The sequence below is a fragment of the Pinus tabuliformis genome, chromosome 8 (assembly GCF_031772625.1).
Source record: "Pinus tabuliformis cultivar Carrire ecotype Pingquan chromosome 8, CPIR1, whole genome shotgun sequence".
NCBI lineage: Eukaryota > Viridiplantae > Streptophyta > Pinopsida > Pinales > Pinaceae > Pinus > Pinus tabuliformis.
In genome coordinates, this window is record NC_142294.1 from 1,472,987,194 (window position 1) to 1,473,008,361 (window position 21,168).

The 21,168-nt window shown below is 39.5% G+C and overlaps 3 protein-coding genes and 1 pseudogene across 3 annotated transcripts; 2 read left to right on the forward strand and 2 right to left on the reverse strand.

Moving 5' to 3' along the window:
- Window positions 1–826: 826 nt before the first annotated feature.
- Window positions 827–2,002, reverse strand: LOC149241361 (uncharacterized). Its single transcript, XM_089370521.1, has one exon. It carries the CDS (start codon window positions 2,000–2,002, stop codon window positions 827–829), a length of 1,176 nt encoding a protein of 391 aa, XP_089226647.1.
- Window positions 2,003–2,011: 9 nt separating this feature from the next.
- On the reverse strand, window positions 2,012–5,433 carry LOC149241362 (uncharacterized). Its single transcript, XM_089370522.1, has 3 exons — window positions 5,117–5,433; window positions 3,608–4,934; window positions 2,012–3,124 (listed from the first exon to the last, which is right to left on the reverse strand). The coding sequence occupies exons 1-3, from the start codon at window positions 5,431–5,433 to the stop codon at window positions 2,012–2,014; spliced, it is 2,757 nt and encodes a 918-aa protein (XP_089226648.1).
- Window positions 5,434–9,296: 3,863 nt separating this feature from the next.
- LOC149241363 (nonsense-mediated mRNA decay factor SMG7-like) lies at window positions 9,297–10,700 on the forward strand. The gene is made up of 4 exons (XM_089370523.1): window positions 9,297–9,323; window positions 9,480–9,599; window positions 9,786–9,892; window positions 10,007–10,700. Exons 1-4 carry the CDS (start codon window positions 9,297–9,299, stop codon window positions 10,698–10,700), a joined length of 948 nt encoding a protein of 315 aa, XP_089226649.1.
- Window positions 10,701–19,668: 8,968 nt separating this feature from the next.
- On the forward strand, window positions 19,669–19,995 carry LOC149241364 (cysteine proteinase inhibitor 3 pseudogene; annotated as a pseudogene).
- Window positions 19,996–21,168: the final 1,173 nt, after the last annotated feature.

Sequence of the window (21,168 nt, forward strand, 5' to 3'; positions counted from 1 at the left end):
AGAAAGTCTAGTTTCCTAGTCCAATATAGCCATACATGATCTAATACAGTTAGTGGATGATCCGTTACATGATCTAATACAGTTGGTGGATGATCTGCTCTTCTATTTAACTTGTAGCCATGATTTGGTTCTTCAACTTGTCCTGACCATGAACCACACTCGTTGGTTCCAAAGGCATCCACAAAAGCATCCCAATGTGATTTACGCCCAAAAATCTTCTCATAAAACAAATCAAGATTTCACCTCAAATATTTCCATTGGATTCCGGCACTGGCAAGCCCAAAAAGTCGTACTAAACTTTTTGAAGTTCGACCATAATTAAAGATTTTTTTTTTCTTATTTTAATCTTAAATTTTTTATTTTAAATATTTTATTCCAATTTAATTTAATATTTTTTTAGTATTTTAATATAAATATTTGACTTTTTTTTTTTCCAAGGAAAAAGACGAACTTTTTTATAAGGAATAAAAAAGTTACAAAGCATATGAGTTAACATTCAGCAGAAAAGCTGCCTGATAAGGAGCCAAGACTCCTCTGATAAAGATCATCAGTACCCCTTCAGAGCACTAACAAAAACTCCTGTACTCGGCCTGATTAGCCACAACCAAAGAAAAAAGTTGAAGTCCACAGTGTCTCCTGGGTCTCCTTTCATGAGGAAAACAACCCAGGAAAAACCATACAGTAAACCAGATCACAATCCGCTCTATCAACCCAGAGCATAACAGTATGTAAGAGGAAAATAAAAACACAGTTGACATATGCCACCGTTATCGTATGAGACAACAGACAAACTAGTGCATATAGATGGAAACCAAAAAATAAAACATTATATGTTTGGAGGAAGGTCCGACACACGGATCTGATCCTGAACCTGTTCTGTTACTCTCCAAGAGCCCACAGCTTGCTGCAGGCCTTCTTTAGATAGTCGATCCGCCTCCTCATTGAACTCCCTGTAGATGTGATCAATAGAAAAGACATTAAACTGCTGTTTTAACATTTGAATTTCTTCTAGTAAAGGCATCAACATATAATGCTGGCATCTATGCTTCCCATTAACCCAGTTAACAACATTCATCGAATCTCCAAAAATCTGAACCGTGAGGATATTTTTGTGAAAGAGCCAACAAAGGAGCAACTTTAAAGCAGCGAGTTCAGCAAAGTTGTTTGTTCCCCTCCCTATTCCCACTGAGGCCTTTAGTGAGTGAGAATCGCTAAGATGAATGCACACCCCAGCACCCGTGTAATCATTTTGAGCTGCCCCGTCAAAGAAAGCCCATGGTATCCCCTCTCTGATACGAGGTTCCTTTCGCGGGACAAGATTTGCAGATTCTTCCTTTACGGGAATGCTTTCAAGGATGGCACTTCTTTGAATGGCAATAGCAGCCACCGGGGTCGACGAGCCTCTAAAAATGCTACGATTCCTTGCAATCCAAATACCCCAGCAAATGATGGGTGGTAAATTCCTCAGATTCCTCTCTTGAAAGTGATTCCACCAATATTCCCAGGCTGAGGCCAAACACTCTCCCTCCCATCTTAATTTAATATTTATGAGACTTTCCACTTCAATCCAAACCTGTTTTGTAAAGGGACATGATAGGAAGAGATGGGCAATGGATTCGGAGTCAGCAAAACACAAGGGGCATCTTCCAGGACCCTGGTTAAACCGGCCTTGAAGAATTTCCCAAGTAGGGATCTTACGGTTTAAGGCACACCAAAAAAAGATTCTAGCCTTTTTAGGGCATTTAAGTTTGAACAATGGCTTTGACCACCAAACAGGAGGGTTCCAGCCTTTATTCTTCATCAAGAAACTGTATCCAGCCTTTGGAGAATATAGCCCTGTCTCCGCATGAGCCCAAACCAGAGAATCCGGCCTATCCTTTATTCGTACATTGGATCTTCTCAGCTCCTGAATGAATAGCTGCCATTCATTTCTCCAGACGGGATCTATTCCTAAATCAACTTTAGACTTCCAAGCCTGCCCCCATATAGATGACTGCTCCATATTTGCAATCTACCTTAAATTTCTAATTCCAATATCATCCAGGTGAGTGAGCATTTCAGGAGAAAGGGCAAAACCCTCACTACACCCTACCCACGGGTCCCTACCGATCCTCACATTCTCACCATTTCCGACCCGCCAAGCCAGCCCTTGTTCAATTACCTTAAAAGCCTCAGAAGTGGCTTTCCAAATGACAGAACAATTTCTTCCTTTTTTGTTTGGCGTTCTAATCCAATCTTCGAGTGGAGTAGGGTCAATGTACTTTCTCTTAACTACCTTCGTCCAGAGATTCTCCATGGAGATGATTCTCCATCCTGATTTAGCTGCTAAGGCTAGGCTAAAGTCAGTGGGACTTTTCAATCCCCATCCACCCCAATCTTTTGGTCTTGCGATCTTGTCCCATGCCACCCATGGAAGAACTGAATCCTCTTTTGACCCAGACCACAGAAACCTACTGCAGATCTGCTTTATTTTGTGAAGAATCCCTTTTGGGATCCAGGTCAAAGCTGCCCAAAAAACCGGAATAGCCTGAAGGACTGAATTTACCAGTGTAAGCCTTCCTGCTCTAGAAAGCCACTTGAAACTCCAATGGGAAATTTTTTGTTCAATCTTCGCAATTAGCCAATTCCAGTCTTGCTTTCTGTAAGCTGATGGTTTTAGCCAAAAACCAAGATATTTGAACGGCTGCTCCATATTACAGGTTCCAAAAGGCAAATGAGCTGCAATCACGGCCTCCTCCTGCCTATTGAAGCCCTCGAAAATTAGCTGAGACTTTCTCTCATTTATTTGAAGCCCTGTAGCTTTCAGGAATTGATCAAGAATGCGTTTTATCTCTAAAATTTCATTTAAGTTCCCATTGGAAAACAAAAGAATATCATCGACAAAAAGCAGATGAGTAATGAACAGATTAACAGCAACTTCCAAACCTTTTACCAAACCTGAGCTTTTTGCCTTTGCAATAAGTCTGCTCAAGCCTTCAGCAGCAAGAAGGAAAAGCAGGGGGGAAAGCGGACACCCTTGTCGCAACCCTCTTTGACTTTTAAAGAATTTAGAAGCAGCTCCATTTATCAAGACAACAAAATTTACATTTGTGATACATCCCATGATCCAATTTATGAAGCCCACCTGGAACCCCAGGTGTGTCAAGAGAAGCTTTAGATACATCCAACTGACCCTATCATATGCTTTAGATAGGTCTATTTTGAGCACTGCCCCTTTTTTGTTTGCTTGCCTGATACTGTGGATAGTTTCTTGAGCTACCCCTATAGCTTCATGAATTTGGCGCCCATCCAAGAAACCAAATTGTTCCTTTGAGATACAGCAAGATAAAAAGGGTTTCAGGCGAACTGCGATGATCTTTGCTATAATCTTGTAAATGGTATTGCACAGAGAGATAGGCCTAAAGTCTTCAAAAGAACCAGGGTCTTCTTTTTTTGGAATAAGAGCTATGAAAGTTGCATTGAAAGGGCCATAGATTTCTCCTTTCACTCTAGATTCCTCCACCACTTCAGTAATTTCTGCCCCGATAGATTCAAAAAAATGTGTAAATAGTTCTATGGTCCATCCATCGGGTCCTGGGCTTTTATCTTTTGCCATAGACTTTATTACACTTTCTACTTCTTCCTTTGTCACTTCTCTAAAGAGATCATCAACTTCTTCCTCCTCCACAAAACGAGGAAAATCCTGAGCAGTTCTGATGATTTCAGGCAGTGAGATCCCCCCCGGATCGGAGAAGAGAGATTGGAAATGATTCTTTCCCATAGAGGACAGATCTTCAAATGATGAGGCCTCCCTGCCATCAGAATCCCTCAGCTTCCAGATAGTGTTTGCATTCCTCCGCCCTCTTGCATAATTATGGAAAAATTTTGTGTTTTCATCCCATGCTCTCAGCCAAATAGCTCTGCTTTTCAATCTCCACTCCTCTTCTCTATCCAATAAGATTTTCGCTTTTCTCTTTTCCAGAACCAGGATTCTTTCTTTCGATTCCTGGGATGCATAAGCATCCGCCTCTGGGTCTTCCAGGACCCCCAAGGCCTCATCAATGTTGACTAACTCTTCAATTTGTTTTTTCCTTCTAGCTGAAGCCCATTCAATAGCGGCTTTCTTAAGTCTCTTAAGATTATCCATGAATCGAGCTGCTTTATTTTCCGGATGCTCCGAGCCCACATGTCTCCAGGTTTCATTAAAAAGCTTTATGAAAGATTCCTCCTGAAGCCAAGAGGCATTAAATTTGAAAGGAGCAGCCGGTTTTGAAGGGGGATTTGAGAATTCCAGCAAGATGGGAAAGTGGTCTGAGTTCCCACCTTTAGCCACCCATTGCCGGAAAAGAGGAATATTGGACGCCAACCTTTCATTGATAAGAAAACGATCCAATCTTTTCGCAATCCTATCATCCCCTGTTCTTCTGTTCCTCCAAGTTGGTTTTGCTTTAATGATATTGACATCAATCAGATGATTAGAAAGGAGGGCATTGGAGAAAAAATCAGTCAGGGGGTCCTTCCTCGCAAGAGGCCCCCAAGCTTCAGCGATCCCCATAGAAAAATTTAGGTCTCCCCCAATTATAAGGTTTTTATCTTTAAACAGTGCTTTTGAAAGGAGATCATTCCAAAAAGAAACCCTTCCCTGACAAGGGCCGTAAACATTAACGATCAACAAAGGGATATCAAAATCAGGAGACACAACCTCCAATCCTAACACATTTGGAAATCCCCAGGAATTTAAAATCTTCAGCCTTCCTTTCTTAAACCCCAAGGCAAGCCCTCCTGAATGACCTGCAGCATCAGCAGCTATGAAGACCCAACCCGGTAAAAGCGAGCAGAGAGACGATTCAATATCCATACTTTTGCCCAAAGTCTCTTGAAGAAACACTATATCCGGGTTATAACGAGATATAAGGTCTTTCAGAGCTAATTTTTTGGGTTTACTAGCTAAACCCCTGCAATTCCAAGAAAAACAAATCATTTTATAACCGCCTCAGGGGGTTTTGCTGCTCTAAGCGCCCCAGGATTAGTCATCTGTTTCCCATCAGCTACATCATAAACGGCTTTAGCTTGAGTTTTTGAAAGCATGGATTTTCACCCTCTACCTTTCTTAGAACAAATCTTAGGGGTTTCTGACCCTAACCCACCTACAGGTTCCAAGGTCTCCTTCGAAAAACCCGGCTTCTTGCTGTGGGATCTAAGATTATAATGGCGAGCATCAGAAGAGGGTCCAGCACCCATACCCAAAGGGGGGAAATCCTCACAGTTCAGATTTAAGGAGGGCAATTCAGCAGAGAGATTATCAATATTTTGCATAACATCCTTACATTTATTTAACAGAGAAACCCCCCCGACAAAAGATTCAGAAAATAATGCAGTATTTTTTTGAGAGGACTGCATACCCGATTGATCTTCTTCGTTGACGACGGCCGGAACAGGTGTAGGAGGATCCATCATCGGTTGATCCTCAGGCGAAATCAGCGTCCCCCCGTTCTCCTTGAGTTTTCCTTCCACTGACTGATGTATGAGCTCTTCCGCTGTAGTCCCAGATGGAATAGGCTCCTCCTACGGGCTCTCGGCATGCCTCCTAGGCCCTTCCCACTCCTCTTCATCTCTTTGTGTCCTCCTCTTTCTTCTTCCCAGCGGGCAATCCCTCGCCAGATGCCCATATTCATGGCAGCGATGGCAGCGGAACGGAAGGAGTTCATAGTCCAAAGGCTGTTCTACAACGAACTCCCTATAGCGCAAAGTAATGGATTTTGCCAGACCTTCCTTGGGGTTGAGTCTCACCAGGATTCGTGCCACCCCTTTCTCATAAGTATGAAGATACGACCTATTGGCGTCCAGATAGGTTCCCAGCAAATTCCCTATAGACTTAAAAACAGAATCCGCCCAGAGAAATGGAGGTAAGCTTGGAGCCCTTACCCATACAGGAAACTCGTCAACCTTTTCTTTAGCGGCATCAAAGAGCGACGTCCATCTTTTGAAGAATACCGGCCGGTTCTCGAATTCCCAATTTCGCCCTTCAACCCATTCCAAAGCCTCCTTGCTGTCGAAACTGGCCATGAACCATCATTTAACCAGGGAATTTGTTTTGAAAGAGGCCGCTGGAGAACCTAGCCATTGTCTCGCCGCCCACTGCCTGAGGGCCTTGCCTGAAACATGCCTCCCTCTGATCCTGCCCACAAGCGTAACCTCTGCTACCTCTAGAACGTCTTCCACCTGCACGTCCATTCCCAGAACCAGTTCCGAAAAACACTTAGTTTTCAGCGGTTTTGACTTCTTCCTTTTTTCTCCTGACCTTCTTAGCTCCGGCTCTGTATTCTTATCACCGATATCTGGTGTTTGTACTCCAGATTCCCTTCGCGCCCCATCTTCAGGCCCTGCTGCATGATTAACCCCATTTCTTGACGGGGTTTCTACCAGCCCTTCAATTGGGCTGCCAATCGCCTCTTTCTCGGAGATGTCCCTCTCAAAACCTTTATCTGCCCCGAGCGATGAAGATACTAACCCCGGCTTAGCTTGCCCACCAGAATCGATAACCAGCCCCTCCGATCTTACAATACTCTGAGAAGGGTCCTTAGAAAAAAGACCTCTGTTAACAGCCAAACGATGAGAACTTCCCCCGGCCTCATTCCCTGAATCTTTGAGTCCCCCTACGGACCTCCATACCCCTATGTTCTGAACAGAATTGATGATATCTTCCAACCCCCCTGACGGACAGAAAATTTTAGAAGGGGAAATAGACTTACCAGTCGGCGCAACAAAACCCTTGTCTCCCCAAGAACTCAGCTCAGCCTTAGGGCTTTCCTTCTCAGAGCTCTTGCCATTAAAGTCCAGGTTACCTGATAGAGCCCAACTCTCGTCCAGCAGGCCTTTGGCAAAGCTTGAAAACCTTGTGACACCAGCCGAGATCGAACCAGCTCCATGCCCATCAGTCTTCCCAATTAACTCTCCGAGGGTCTACGCGTTGATTTCCTTCCCCCATACCGTGAGTAAATCTTCAGGAGATGGGTCAAGCTCCACCGACTCATTAGCAATTACCATGGTAAAAAACCTAAATGTCTGTAAATGGCAATAACCCTCCCAACCGTTACCCGAGAAAGACAGCTGAAAAACCGCCTGCAAACAAAGAAGGCATACAAAGCAACTATACCGGGACAGCACAGCTCCAAGAAAAGTTCACGGGTTACAAACAGAAAACCGCTCTTGCAACCCTCGTTCGAAGCAAAACCCGCCAGCCTGAAGGAAATTTCCTTAACCCACCCGTCAACTCCCCGCCTGACCCACGATGTAACCAAGAGCTCCCTGGGTCTGCCAACGCTGCGCCTCCGTACCTGTGTGTCAAACCTGCAGGAGCCTGCATCACCTAGGCCTAGGGCCTAGGGGTCCCGGGTCGAACCCTACCTTCGCCATCCACCTGATCGCCCGATCACCCCCCACATGAATTAACTCAGAATCTATAAATATTTGACTTAATAATGGCCCAAACTTAATTTAAGTCTTATTTGTTTATATTTCAATATAAACATTTTACTTTTATATTAAAATATTATCTTATAGACAATTTAATTTTTTTTCCAATTTAACATTGAAATTATTAATTTCAAAACTAAATTTTACGGTTACCGTTTCTACATCCATCTCTCTATGGTTTTTTATTTATTTTAATTATATTTTTGCCAATAAAAATTAGCTATTTAGAATTGGAGTTTTCTTTAGTGCCACTTATAGAAACATCCATCTCTCTATGGTTTTTTATTTATTTTAATTATATTTTTGCCAATAAAAATTAGCTATTTAGAATTGGAGTTTTCTTTAGTGCCACTTATTCGACTTTCAGGTGCAAGAATCTAGGGAAAATTTTGAGGTGAAATCTTGATTTGTGTTATTTAAACTGGTCTTTTGATTGCTAAAAAACCTCTAGGGCACTTCGATTGTGCAGGGGTTACCCATCAAGCTCGTGATTTCAATAAATTCGTGCGGGGTTTTAGAGAAATTAGACGAGAAAAAACTTCCAAAAGGTCTTATTAAAGACAACTCATTTACAATTTTGGTCTTGAACTTTTTGAGGCTTGACCATAATTAATGATTTATTTCTATTCTTATTTTAATCTTCAACTTTTTGACTTGAAATATTTTATTCTAATTTAACTTAGTTTTTTTTGGTATTTAATATGAATATTTGACTCAATCTAATCTAAATATTTGACTTATTGATGGTGCGGACTTAATTTAAGTCTTATTTATTTATATTTTAATATAACGATTTTACTTTCACATTATATTACCTCATAGAACATTTCCAATTTAATTAATTATTTTTGACTCAATCTACATCAAGAATTTTTTTTTCAAATTTAATATTGTAATAATTAATTTCAAAACTAGTTGTTTTATGGTGACCGTTTCAACATTGATCTCTCAATTTCATCTGGTACCATAATTTGATTCTTCATCTCGTGGTGACGATAAACCATACTAAATGGTTCGAAATGAGTCCATGAAAAATTTACTATGTGATTTTTTACCGAAAAATATCTCAACATTCATGAATCGTGTATCTCATATATAAAACTGTAATTGTAATTAAAAAATCAAAATAGCGTAATCCATTAACCAATAAAATGTGATAAAAATATATATTAATGATGCATTAAGATTATATAATATTTTTCTAAACCCAAATACATTATAAATTAAGTAATTTTTAAAATTTATTACAATTTCATTTAAATATTAAAATTTTAAAAGAAATTAGTTAAAAATTAAATGCTTTTTCTAATATTTTTTTTTTTTTTTTTTTAAGAATTTAAATGAAGATATCAAGATTATTTAGAGCACATCCGTTTTTTAATGCGATGAGATTCTTTTCGATATATCTTATCAACTACCCCAAGTTTCCTTCATCACTTTACCTAGAAAAACAAAATCAAAAGCCCAAACATATTAACAAGAGTAATCACAAGAAATTATTTCGAGGTGTGATACTTACCCATCAAGCATAAGTGTGAATCTAGGTTTTGCTTAAACGTGATCGTTGTGGGCAGGTCGCCTCTTCATTTATCACTCGTTTATCACAATATATATATAGCGTTGGCCTACACCTTTCTTTAAGAGTTTCGGCTGTGACTCACATTGTGTTGCGGCGAGTTTAGGCTGTGACTTACATTGTTGGGTGGCGAGGAGTTTCTGGGTTATTAAACTTACATTGTTCAGGCTGTGACTTACACTGTGTTGCGGCGAGTTTAGGCTGTGACTTACATTGTTGGGTGGCGAGGAGTTATTAGAGCATAATGTCGTATACCGGTAGACAAATGGAGGGTCTTGATCACAACAGCGAGGTATTCAGTAACTCATATTTATTTTAATAAATTACATCACTAGCCGATCTACCAACTCTGCTCGTTCTGGAATTGCTGCTTGATACTTCATTTTTAAAGCTGAATCAATGTTATCTTTTCGTCATAACTAGCCAACGGTCTATATGTCATGTTTAGGTTGCTCTTTTGGCTTCTGCATGTGGAAATGATCTCTTGGCGATGTACACGCTATTTACGACTTTGCATGTGAATGATGATATGACCAGAAATTTTGGTGTCGTACAACTATATCGAAAGGTACGGAAGAATTTATATTTCTGTTTGTTTACTATGCAGTAGGGTAAATGACATTTAATTAAAATCTCTATTGTATGCCAGAGCTTTAAAATTAACTTTTGAATTCATGTTTGAAAAAGAGGGGATTACTTTGAAGAGAAATTTTATTATAGAGTTATGAGATTGATGAAACCATTTTTGTTTCAGAATTCTCGTGATTATGCACTCCTTAGCAGTACGCCCAATATGGAGTTTCAGAAGAAGTTCTGCATCAGATTTATTCGATTGGTTTATAGTTTGTCAACTTTCCCAAAGTAATAGATCTGGGTTTTCTATTTGTTTCAAATTCCCTTAATATTCATTCTACTGGCAAAATTCTTTGACTACATTGGTAAATATTTAATAGTGTATGCCTTGTGATAAATCAGCTTCGAGGCTTTCCATGAAGTGTGGCCTTCGGTGGCTAATAGTATCCAAGAATTTCTGATATCGAAGAGCACAACAGAAGTGGATGTATTACGAATCATTTCGATTTTAATATTTGTTGTTCATCTTCATAAGAGGATGTCAGTGCAACCTGGATTCCATTTTGCGCAATTGCGGACATATGGGGTTTTAGTTACATTTGAATTTGCGGCGCGCCTCTTGCAAATATGTGCATCTGTCAAAGACGTCTTTTCAACTCCTTTGTTGCCTGCTTTACTCGCTTTTGTAGAGTGGTATGTGTACAGCCCTGACATGATTATAGCGAAAGTTGAATCCTCTGTTGAAAGGCAGTGGATAAGCAGGCTAACACAGATCTTCTGGATAGGTTGCCAAAAATTTCTGAACAGCACCTTGTCAGGAAAAAACATGCAAGGCCAGGATGGTATCTTGATTTCTTATATAAATAACAATCAGTTAGTGGATCGTGTTGCCCTATGGGAAGATAGAGTGCTTCAAGCATACGCCCCATTTGATCCAGTTCACCGTGCACTCCAATTGTCAAGATCGCTTTCTTGCCCAGCCGATGAAAACAAGAATCGTATGGCAAGAATAGTTGATGCGGTTCGAAAGGCATTGCCGAATTGTGAAACATCAAAGTTACAAGGTGTTCCAAAAGACACGAAAGTAGTCGCATAAATATAGGTAATTTTAAAAATAATATTATATCCAGGTGGATGTACAGAGCATGGTTATTGGACTTTTTGGTATGGGAAAGAAAACATGGGTGAGCCACGAGTAAATGGGATTTTAGGTTTTATTCAGCTAGATAATTTTAAGTTGTTTGTTGAGGATTGACATTAAATTAGGAGGACTATGAACTACTTAATGTTAAATATTTGTGATGTGTCACGTGATATGAATAGAATATTTAAATGGAGTTGAAATATGGATTTGGTATGTGGAAGAAAACATGTGTCAGGCAGAACTATAGTTGATTTTTGACATTATTCACTGAAAAGTAGTCAAAGTCGCATAAATATAGGCGATTTTAAAAATAATATTACATCCAGGTGAATGTACACAGCATGGTTATTGGACCTTTTCATATGGGAAAGAAAACATGGGTGAGCCAGGACTAAATGGGATTTTAGGCTTTATTCAGCTAGCTAGTTTTAAGTTGTTTGTTGAGGGTTGACATTAAATTAGGAGGATTATGAACTACCTAATGTTAAATATTTGTGATGTGTCACGTGATATGAATAGAATATTTAAAGGAGTTGAAATATGGATTTGGTATGTGGAAGAAAACATGTGTGAGGAAGGACTATAGTTGATTTTTGGCATTATTCAATGAGTTTTAAGTTGTTTGTTGAGAATTGACATTAATTAGGAACATTATGAGTAGCTAATGTTAAATGTTTGTAATGTGTTTTATGATATAAATATAATGTAAATGTTAGATATTTGTGATGTTTTTTATGCTATGAATATAATGGAAATGTTAGAATGTAATGGATTAGTGTTGGATTATATTGTTTTTTAATAATCTATGTTTTGAAAAGTTAATTTTTCTTTCTTTTCCATGATGAATGTTTCACATTGTTACATCATTTTAATGGTTTTTTTGTTTCTTAATATTTTTGGTATTATTGGTAAATGTAGAATATTACAAAAACGGACACCACTTTACATATACATTATCATATTAAACTAGGAATACCCAAGCCAGTTTTAAGTTTTCACACAATAATCCAAACTAATCCATACTATCTAAAGCCCAATGTCAACATTTAAGATGCGCAATGTTTCTACTATGGAATGGCGAGTTTGCTATAGATGTACATTGATTCATATAAGAAATAAAGGTGGGGAAATACATAAAGGGAGAAAAGGTAGAACTCATTATCAAAATTAAATTAACATCTTATATTAGCGTAACTTTATGAAGATAGAAATGAGAATATTGGGAAAGAAGAAGCCGAAATATTAGTACAAGTGAAGGGCTAATTGTTGGCTTGAGTATAGATTTGGCTAATTGTTGGCTTGAGCTAGCTTGTGAGGCAGAGAGTTATATTATACTTGTGCAAAAACTATTCAGGAGGAATAATCATTGTATTTTCTTCTCAGATATTTTGGGTAATGCAATATAGGTAGTCGAGGTTTGGAAAACTTTCTTTCCCCAGAGAAATATTGTGTTATGTGTGATTGATATTCTTCCTCTTTCTGCTTATTGTTTTCATCGATCATTTTTTGTTTCTACTGTAAATAGTAGAGTAGATTAAGGTTTGAGAATTGAGTATGCCTTGGATGACAACTCAAATTACATAGCCTGGAAAGACAAGATGGAAGTAGTTTTGGAAGATAATGGCCTCAACGAATTCATTGATCAAGACATCCCTAAGCCTCCATCATTGGATGCTAAAGATTTGGCTGAATGGAGAAAGTGTGTGGCAAGCACGAGGTAGATTATCCTTGAGGGAGTTCGAGATCACATTGTCTCGAGTCTCCATAGAAATGAAACTCCACTCTCAACATGCAACCCCAGAGGAAGCCTCAAAAGTAGTCTCATAGTGTTGAGCAACCACAATTGGAGAAGCATAGAGGAGAGTAAGTGGAGAGATCCACTCAAGCATAGAAGAAGAAACCTTAGAAGAAGTCTCAAAAAGTTGTAGAGTAACCACAATTAGAGAAGCATGGAGGAGATTGAGCAAAGGCATGTAATCAAGCAGATACCTCCAGTTAGGGGAAATTTCGAGCCAAGTGGGTAGAGGGAGCACATGAAACCATACCTCCAGGTGTGAGGTGGGGCGATGTGAAGTATTAGTCCCAAGAGGGCAGAAATTTGGGCATGTTCCATTAACAGGTTTTGTCTCATGGATCATACCTTGTTATGGGATCCCATAGTACATAGTAGCGGGATGGATCAGTGGCGGTTGATGCAATCAGATATTAGAGTGGTAGAGGCAGAGGCTAGAAACAATCAGATACTGGAGAGCACAGAGAAAAGTTGACAACAACGTAGATAGGTAGAGTTGGTAGAAGTGCAGAGTTTTCAGTCGACAGAGCCATAGCTAGTAGCAGTTAGAGACTTTGGTGATAGATGCATCATACTAATTCAGGTTGGATGTTTTTTTTTAGCATTTGCTTTCCCCAAAGAAATATTGTATGATGTGTAATTGATATTCTTCCTCTTTCTGCTTATTGTTTTGATTAATCATTTTTTGTTTCCGTTGTAAAGAGTAGAGTAGATTATTTTTGTGTGATGTATGTTCCAGGACTAAAGAAGAATCTTGTTTCCTTCATGGTATTGGAAGACCATGGCTATGATTTAAATTTTAGTAAGGGAAAGGTTTTCCTTAGACACATCGCCATGGGACAGGTGAAAAAAATTGATGTGTGAGTCAAGAACTTGTATGCTCTTGAGCTACAAGATGCATGCAAAGCCTTGAGGAGAAAAGCAAAGGTTAGAGACTTGGTGGTTGAGAGGAAGAGTGAATTACCTCTCAGAAGCAGTCTTAGACAATTCCGCAGCCACAATTGGAGAATCAGAGAGGATACTAAGTGGAGAGATCCACTCAAGTAGAGAAGAAGCAAGCTCAAAATCAGTCTCAGAAAGTTGTAGAGCAGCCACAATTGGAGAAGAAGAGAGGAGACCGAGTGGAGGCATCCACTCAAGAAGATACCTCCAGTCAAGGGAAATTTCGAGCCAAGTGGGAAGAGAGAGCACATGCAACCATACCTCTAGGTGAGAGGTGGGGTGATGTGAAGTATTAGTCCCAAGAGGGTAGAAATTTGGGTCAGATCCATTGAGAGGTTTTGTCTCATGGATCATACCTTGTTATGGGAGCCCACAATACATAGTAGTAAGACGGACCATTGGCGGTTGATGCAGTCAGATATCAAAGTGATAAAGGCAGAGGTTAGTAGTAGTCAGATATTGGAAAACACAAAGTAGAGTTGAAAATAGTGCAGATAGGTAGAGTCAATAGAAGCGTACAATTTTCAGTTGACAGAGGCAGAGCTAGTAACAGTTAGAGACCTTGGTGATAGACGCATCATATTGATTTAGGTTGGATGTTTTTTTTCTTTCAGTTTCACGAGTTGATGTAGTAATAACACAAGAGAGAAGTGTTGAATGTAGAACATTCCAAAGGTTTGGGATTGGGATAGATTTGAATTCCTTTCTTTTTGAGATGAAGTGTTAAAAATGGCAACAAGAAATGTTAAAAACAACATCTAGAAATTCCAATTTAATTTGTCCTTGAATTAAATTGTAATTCTTTTCTCATAGAAACTTGTAACAATTAACTAAGATAAGTAGACTTAGTTAGCTTAGGAAATTCGAGTTGGAAGTCTATTAGGAGTCATGTAAGTGTGATCCCTAAATTTTAGGGGTCTAGATTGAGCTTATTGGAGTTGTATTTAGATAACTCAGTCTAATTGAGTTATAGTCAGTTAAACTAGTTCTAACTGTTGGAGGAGCTAGTAGAGGTTTAGTAGTGAGTTAGTGCACCAGTGCATCCTCAGTGCCACACCAGCTAACTAAATATTCACTCAATAATAACTTAGACATGTTTGTTTAGAGGAAGTGTCTCTTTCCTTATTATAGTGTGGCAAAGTATCACAACATAGTGTTGGGAGGTACACTATGACATCGAGTGTTTTAAACCTAGGCTTAATTCTCTCTAGTGGTGGACATACGTTGCTCATAGGAAATGAGTTGAGGTTGTGTTCTCGTCTTCCTTCATCTAGTATGGTGTGCTTTTGTTGATTGTTTTGGGTAATTTTCATGTTGGTAAGACTACTTTCCTTCTAGTTCAGTGATTGTCTTGGTGTGGGATGGAAGAGTTTCTTATTTGAAGAAAGTTATATCAACATACACTCTAACTTTAGTCTCTATTTGTCATTACTTGGGCTCTATTTCTGGTCATCTTTTTATCTTGCAAGGTTAGGGCTTGGTGTGCCAATTTTCTACAATTCCAGTGTTTGTTATGAGATTTTAGCTGGGGAATACTCTTGTTTTCTTTGGGTCATAATCATATTTTGCTTAAATTTTTGGGCAATGGTATCTAGGTGTTAGATTTGTTCATTGTTATTTTGGTTCCCTTCAAGGTGCCATTTGTCTCTCTATTTTTCTTTAGGAATACTTTGTCATCTTTGACAGTCCCAAAATTTAGTGAATTGCACAATTCTATGAGTGATCTAGTGTCATTGGGTTCTAGGTTCTTTCTCTATTTTCTTTTTTCCTAAGGATTCTATCACTCTATGTCTTTGGTCTACCCTAAATTGGGCTATTTGGTAGAGTTTGGTCTCCTGTCTTTATTTTGGGGGGCACAATCTATTGGCTCTAAGGTTTCGATTGCAAGGGGTTATTATGTGTTTCACTTCTTTTTTCAAAGGTCATGGTTTATGTTCCTATCTTGTTTGTTCTCCCGTTACAAACGTTATGGCACCTCACCAACATATGATGAGTAGGAGGGGTGGGTTTATAAATGTTGGTGTTAAGAGAACAAGGAATTCTTCATTCGATTTTGTGGACACTTCTTTGATTCCATTCCTATTAAGGTTAGGAGGTAAATTCTTCTATTTGAGGAAAGAGAAAAGGAGGACTGCCCCTACCATTCTAATTTTGATCTTCAGATATTAGTGGAAAAATTCAAAAGGATTATGGACCTTGATAGATTTCCAAAGAAGAGGTGGCACTTCTTGTACTCTCTCGCTTTGCATCAACAAATGGATACATTGCTTCATATGATCTTTAAATATAAACAGGTTGAACAATATAATTTATTTTATGGGTTGGAAGAGGTTAATATTATGTTACATAATATATGTTTACGTCTCAATGATGTGGATTCTACATTGTCGAGGGTGGAGACTTATCTAGTTTTTGTTTTAGCATATGGTGACTTGAATAACCCTCCTAGGGATCTAACTGATCCTCCTATGGATAGTGCTCAAGAATTTACCGTTATCTCCTTTGACCAAGGTTAATTTTCTTGGTTAATGTTAAACACACATGGACAGCAAAGACTAGGAAAGATAAATCATTGAGTACATTTTTTATTAACAGAAGATGTACATTTATAATACAATGTTGTGACTCTTGGGTTTCAGATCCCAAGGTCTCTTGGACTGCTTAGTCTTTTCGGCTTCCACACTAACCCTTTAGGATTAGGTGTCCAACATTCCCCCCCTTAATCCGAAGGGTTATGTATGAGTCCAAGAAAAGAGATGTAATACAAAATGTGTAAAAAATACATGGCAGCACTAGGTTGAATTTGCTCTATGAAATGTTGGTATAAAGGGCGGTGGTTTAAGGATGACCACCAACACTAGAACGCTTAGTGTAGTTCCTGGAACTCTTCCAAAACAGGCAAGAAAGTGAAGTTTTCTGCTAGAGGAAGTGTTCCCAATCTGTGATGGTTTAAGGATGACCAACAACTCTCGAATGCTTAATGCAATTCTGGGAATTCTTCCAAAACTGGCAAGAAGCTGGAGTCTTCTGCTAGAGGAAGTGTTCTTAATCTGTGATGGTTTAAGGATGACCAACAACTCTGCGATTCCTGGAACTCTTCCAAAATTGGCAAGAAGCTGGAGTCTTCTGCTAGAGGAAGTCCCAGATTGCCAACTGAAGGCATGTTCAGGCATCTTGTCTCTGGCTACAACTCTGAAACTGGTGTGGCAGGTTGTGGCTCAGGCTCGCTTGATGTGACTTTGAAGCTTGTAGATGACCATCATTTCCCCCCCTGTCAGATACAAGGTGAGAAGATGGAGAAAACTCAACTGCAAGACTGTTTAATACTCTGGAACAAGTTCTGACATGTGTTTGGAATATCTTCTTGGCTGTTGATGCCCATTGCCAAGAAGCGATCCATCCAAGATGAATCTTTGTTCTTGCAGGATGTTTATTTTTGAAGCACCTTTGTGAAGAATGGCTGGTTTTATGACAGTGCTCACATGGATGAAGATCAAAACAGTGATCTTTCAGATGGCCAACTCGATCACAGTGTTGGCATTTCACGATCTGTTGTTTTTGTTGTTGTTGCTGTGGAAGAGGGGCAGAATCTGGAACAGTTGGAGCTGAACTGTCATGAGGAGCAGGTGAACTGTCATAAATGAATCCAGCACTCTGAAACTGAATGGGCTTGGCATAGTCTGGAATATGAAAGGACAAGTCCTTGTCATATCCAAGACCAGTTCTGTGCTTGTTGTGGACAAGTTGTTCCCAAGGTCTGATGATGGGCTTGGGAAGTGCAGACTGAGTTTCTGCATCTACATGTACAACTGCTGCTTTATAGGATTCTAGATCTGATTGAACTGTAATATTATTGTCTTGCTGTTTATGGGAGTCTGTTTCAATCCTCTGAATAGAAACAGGTTCAGAATGATGACTCCACTGCTGTAATTCTTCCTGCTGCAGTTGTGATTCAAGCTGCAAAAACTCTATCTTTTCTTGTGCATATTGCAGACATGTTTGAATGTCTGAAAGAGAGGCTTTGTTAATTTTGACTGTGCTGTTAGCAGTGGACATGATTAGAGTTCTCAATAATTCTAATATTCTTTCAAGCTTAGCCATTTTTCTACACCTTAAAAATCTCCAAATCCCACAGAAAAATGTAAGCTGCTAAATATCTTCAAGTTGCACAAGAGAGCCCTATAGCTTAAAGGGAAAAAATCAACCAGAGATATCTTGAAACAGCAAATGTTAGGAAGAACAGTGGCTGTAGATAAGTGTAACCACAGAAAATACAAGTTTGTAGCCTTGGGGCTAGATCATTCTTTATGGAAGTCGCTGTAGAAAATACAAAGTTGGCCTATGCAGGTCACGAACCAACTTTAGAAAGATTGCTTTAGGCCTGGAAGTTACAGGGCTATTGGAGGAGTACACCTGGTATAGGCTCCTTCTATTAAGAAATTGAACAAGTTGATTGCATACGCCACTGAAATAAACTCAATCTTCTGTATAGGCAGTCTGGGACTGCTTCTCTATTGACTTCCTCTGCAACAATATTTAACTCCGAAAATGAAGGTAGCCTACCAACAACACGGTTTCTTCAATAAGCTGCCATAGGACCTTGGTCTGATCTGAACATGAAATAATTTGTGCTGTGTTTTAACTTTTTCTCTCTGAATTTTTCTGCAAGAAGGCAGGCATTTGTATTTGAATCATCTCCACCAATGACAACAAGACCATCTAAATCAAGCTTCAGTACAGTCTCCTCCGCTTGCTTGAACTGTTCGGGAGTCTCAATTTTGTCTCGGCCGCTGCAAATAATGTCAAAGCCACCCTGGTTGCGATATGGATACAGATAAAGGATGTGAATGCTAGGAACTGGAATTGCCTCCTGTTGTCTTCATCGATTCAAGATGAGCAGTGCATTCCTCATGCAATAATGCGTACCACTTCAAACTAGCCTGCGTCTCGAGAATGTCAACTTCTCGCCATTTTCCCTCCAGGATTTGAGCTATCAGTCGTCAATGTTGCTGTTGTCTCAATATCCAACTTCGCACGTTACCTATAGCTGGAGCATCGAGGGTTCACTGAATTTTATGAAAATGACGCCGCAAATGGGTTTGCGCGCAGCGTTCTTGGTACAGTGAAACAATGGAGACTTTAAATTATGTACAGTAATATAATTCGAACATTGGTTGAACTCTCAGACATTACAACAATACCTTAATCACTTTCTCTTCCTGTTTTCTATCGAGCTTCCACTCAGTTAAAGGGAAGCTACTGCAATTAATTGACAACTCTAATAAGAAATGATAAATATCCAAAATTGGGAAAACAGTGAATAAATATGAAAATCATATCAAGGTTGGAATTTTGAACAGCACATGCCTCTTGAGTCTGACAGAAGTCTCCATTCATTTTGTAACTTTTAGATCCTCCAACATTACTTTTAGATAGAAGTACTAGGGATCAAGTAAATGTCAAAGTGTTCTGACAAAGCACGACCAAATTGCTCTCATGAAAATTATGGGGCCATGAGTCGTTCAATTGTATAAGAAAGAGATTTTGCCCAAAATGCGCCGTTACTGTTTACTGTGGAGGCTTTTCGCGTTCTGCGAAAATGTCTTTGATTGTCGAACCACGCAGGTGGTATATCAGTGCTTTTGACATGAAACTTTGGAACGCTAATAACTCCACTCTTTTCCGGCGGAAATTTGCTGAGAATGAGCGTTATCAGTGAACACACTGCGAAATGGAGGCAGTCGGAGGATGTGGGCAAACGCAATCACGTTGCTTCAGTTCTTGAAAATGGAATGGAGACGTCCCAAAACAGCTTTTGCAGCTCTCAGATGTCGAAGATGTGCTAAGCACAAGGCCCGTAGAGGGCTATATGCACAGACTCTTTTTGACAGGTGAAACAGATTCGCCTCCTCCTTGTCACGATTTCAGCTTCTGGAAATCCTCGTCTCTTTGGATTTACAAGTTGTAGCAATGGCGGTAGCAGATCCGGTGTTTGAATATCTCCAATGCACTCCGTCAATGATGGAATCCTTCGACGAGTCTTTCTCCCAGCTGATAATTATTTGCAGCCTTGGAATGAATTTTAAATGCAAATAGTCCCTTCAACATTTCGTTTCAGCCTTTGGCAATGAAGAAATCGCCCAGAATTAAATACGCTGGCCTGGAAGAAGAGCAATGTCGATGACAATGGCGAAGAGAGACTACGACAGCATCACAACAATGGCGGTGTACATACTGTTACTGGGATGTCTATGCGCAAGTGCGGAGACTTCTACTCTCAGTGGAGGGATCCACGACATTCCGGGGTTTGAACACAAGAAAGAGATTCAAGACCTCGGATGCTTGCAACAGAATGCTAGTATTTCGTTTTCCAAGGTGGTGAAAGCCCAGGAGCAGGTCGTCTCAGGCCTGCTGTACTACCTCAGAGTAGAGACAATGGACGGCGGCGAAACCAGGCTCTGTGCGGCCAAAATATGGGTGAAGCCATGGGAGAATTCTAGTAAAGAAACTTAAAGATTACAGAGGCAAAGACTTGGAAGTTATACAGAAGCTTGTGCTTTTGCTGGTGAACCTGTTGAGCAGAAGGATGGTGCATACAATATAAAAAACGCATCAACGCTCAGGTGCATTCAATATCAAAAAAGCATATTCAGTAGCGCAGAGGCACACAGTCTCAGGTGTAACCGAAACGCACATTCAAATTTCCAAAACGCACATTCAACAGGGCAGAGGGCACAGTGTCAGGACAGAGGCGTTATAAGGCAGCGACAGCATGTCAGGAGCGCTGGAAAAGAATATGGAAGAGGGCCATGACTGACATGCACATAACAGGCCACAGAAAAACAAGTGGCTCTGATACCATATTAAACACACATGGACAGCAAAGACTAGGAAAGATAAATCATTGAGTACATTTTTTATTAACAGAAGATGTACATTTATAATACAATGTTGTGACTCTTGGGTTTCAGATCCCAAGGTCTCTTGGACTGCTTAGTCTTTTCGGCTTCCACACTAACCCTTTAGGATTAGGTGTCCAACAGTTAATATGCTTTTGGCTGAAATTTTGTTATTTTTTTACTAGCACTGTTGAAGTTATTATTTGGATTTTCAAGTTTTGGATGCTAGAGGGTAAATGAAGTCTTAATTAAACCTTTCATGCTCTTAGTTTTGGGTTCACATTATCTTCAACCTTAGTGATGATATTCACGGGCTCTCTATAGTGCTCTCACTTTGGCAATTAGATGTGTCTCTGATGGCACTCAATTGTGCAAGGGTATTTTTAGATAGGTACAATTGTGTTCGGTCATGGTGGGTTGTCTTAGTTTAAGGTGCATGTCCTATTTCTTTGATGTGATTACAAGGTGCTGGAGGAAATGTATCTTGGCATTCTTGTTTAGTTTTATCATTGTTTTGGCTTGTTGTGCATAATCTTGGTGAGTTTCCAGTGCTACACCTATGTCTTTGGTTCTGATCATGCTCTTGGTTTCAGTTATGTTCCTATGCATTTGTTTATTTGTTGTATATGTGAAACATAGTTGTATGCCTCTTATTCAATGGTAGCCCCATCGTGTGTTTATCTGGGTAATGTGTTTCAATGTTGAAGTCAACATATTCTACTTATGTTACTGTTAGTAGTGAATTTTGGGATGACTCTTACGCTCCCCTAGTTTGGTCTATTATAGT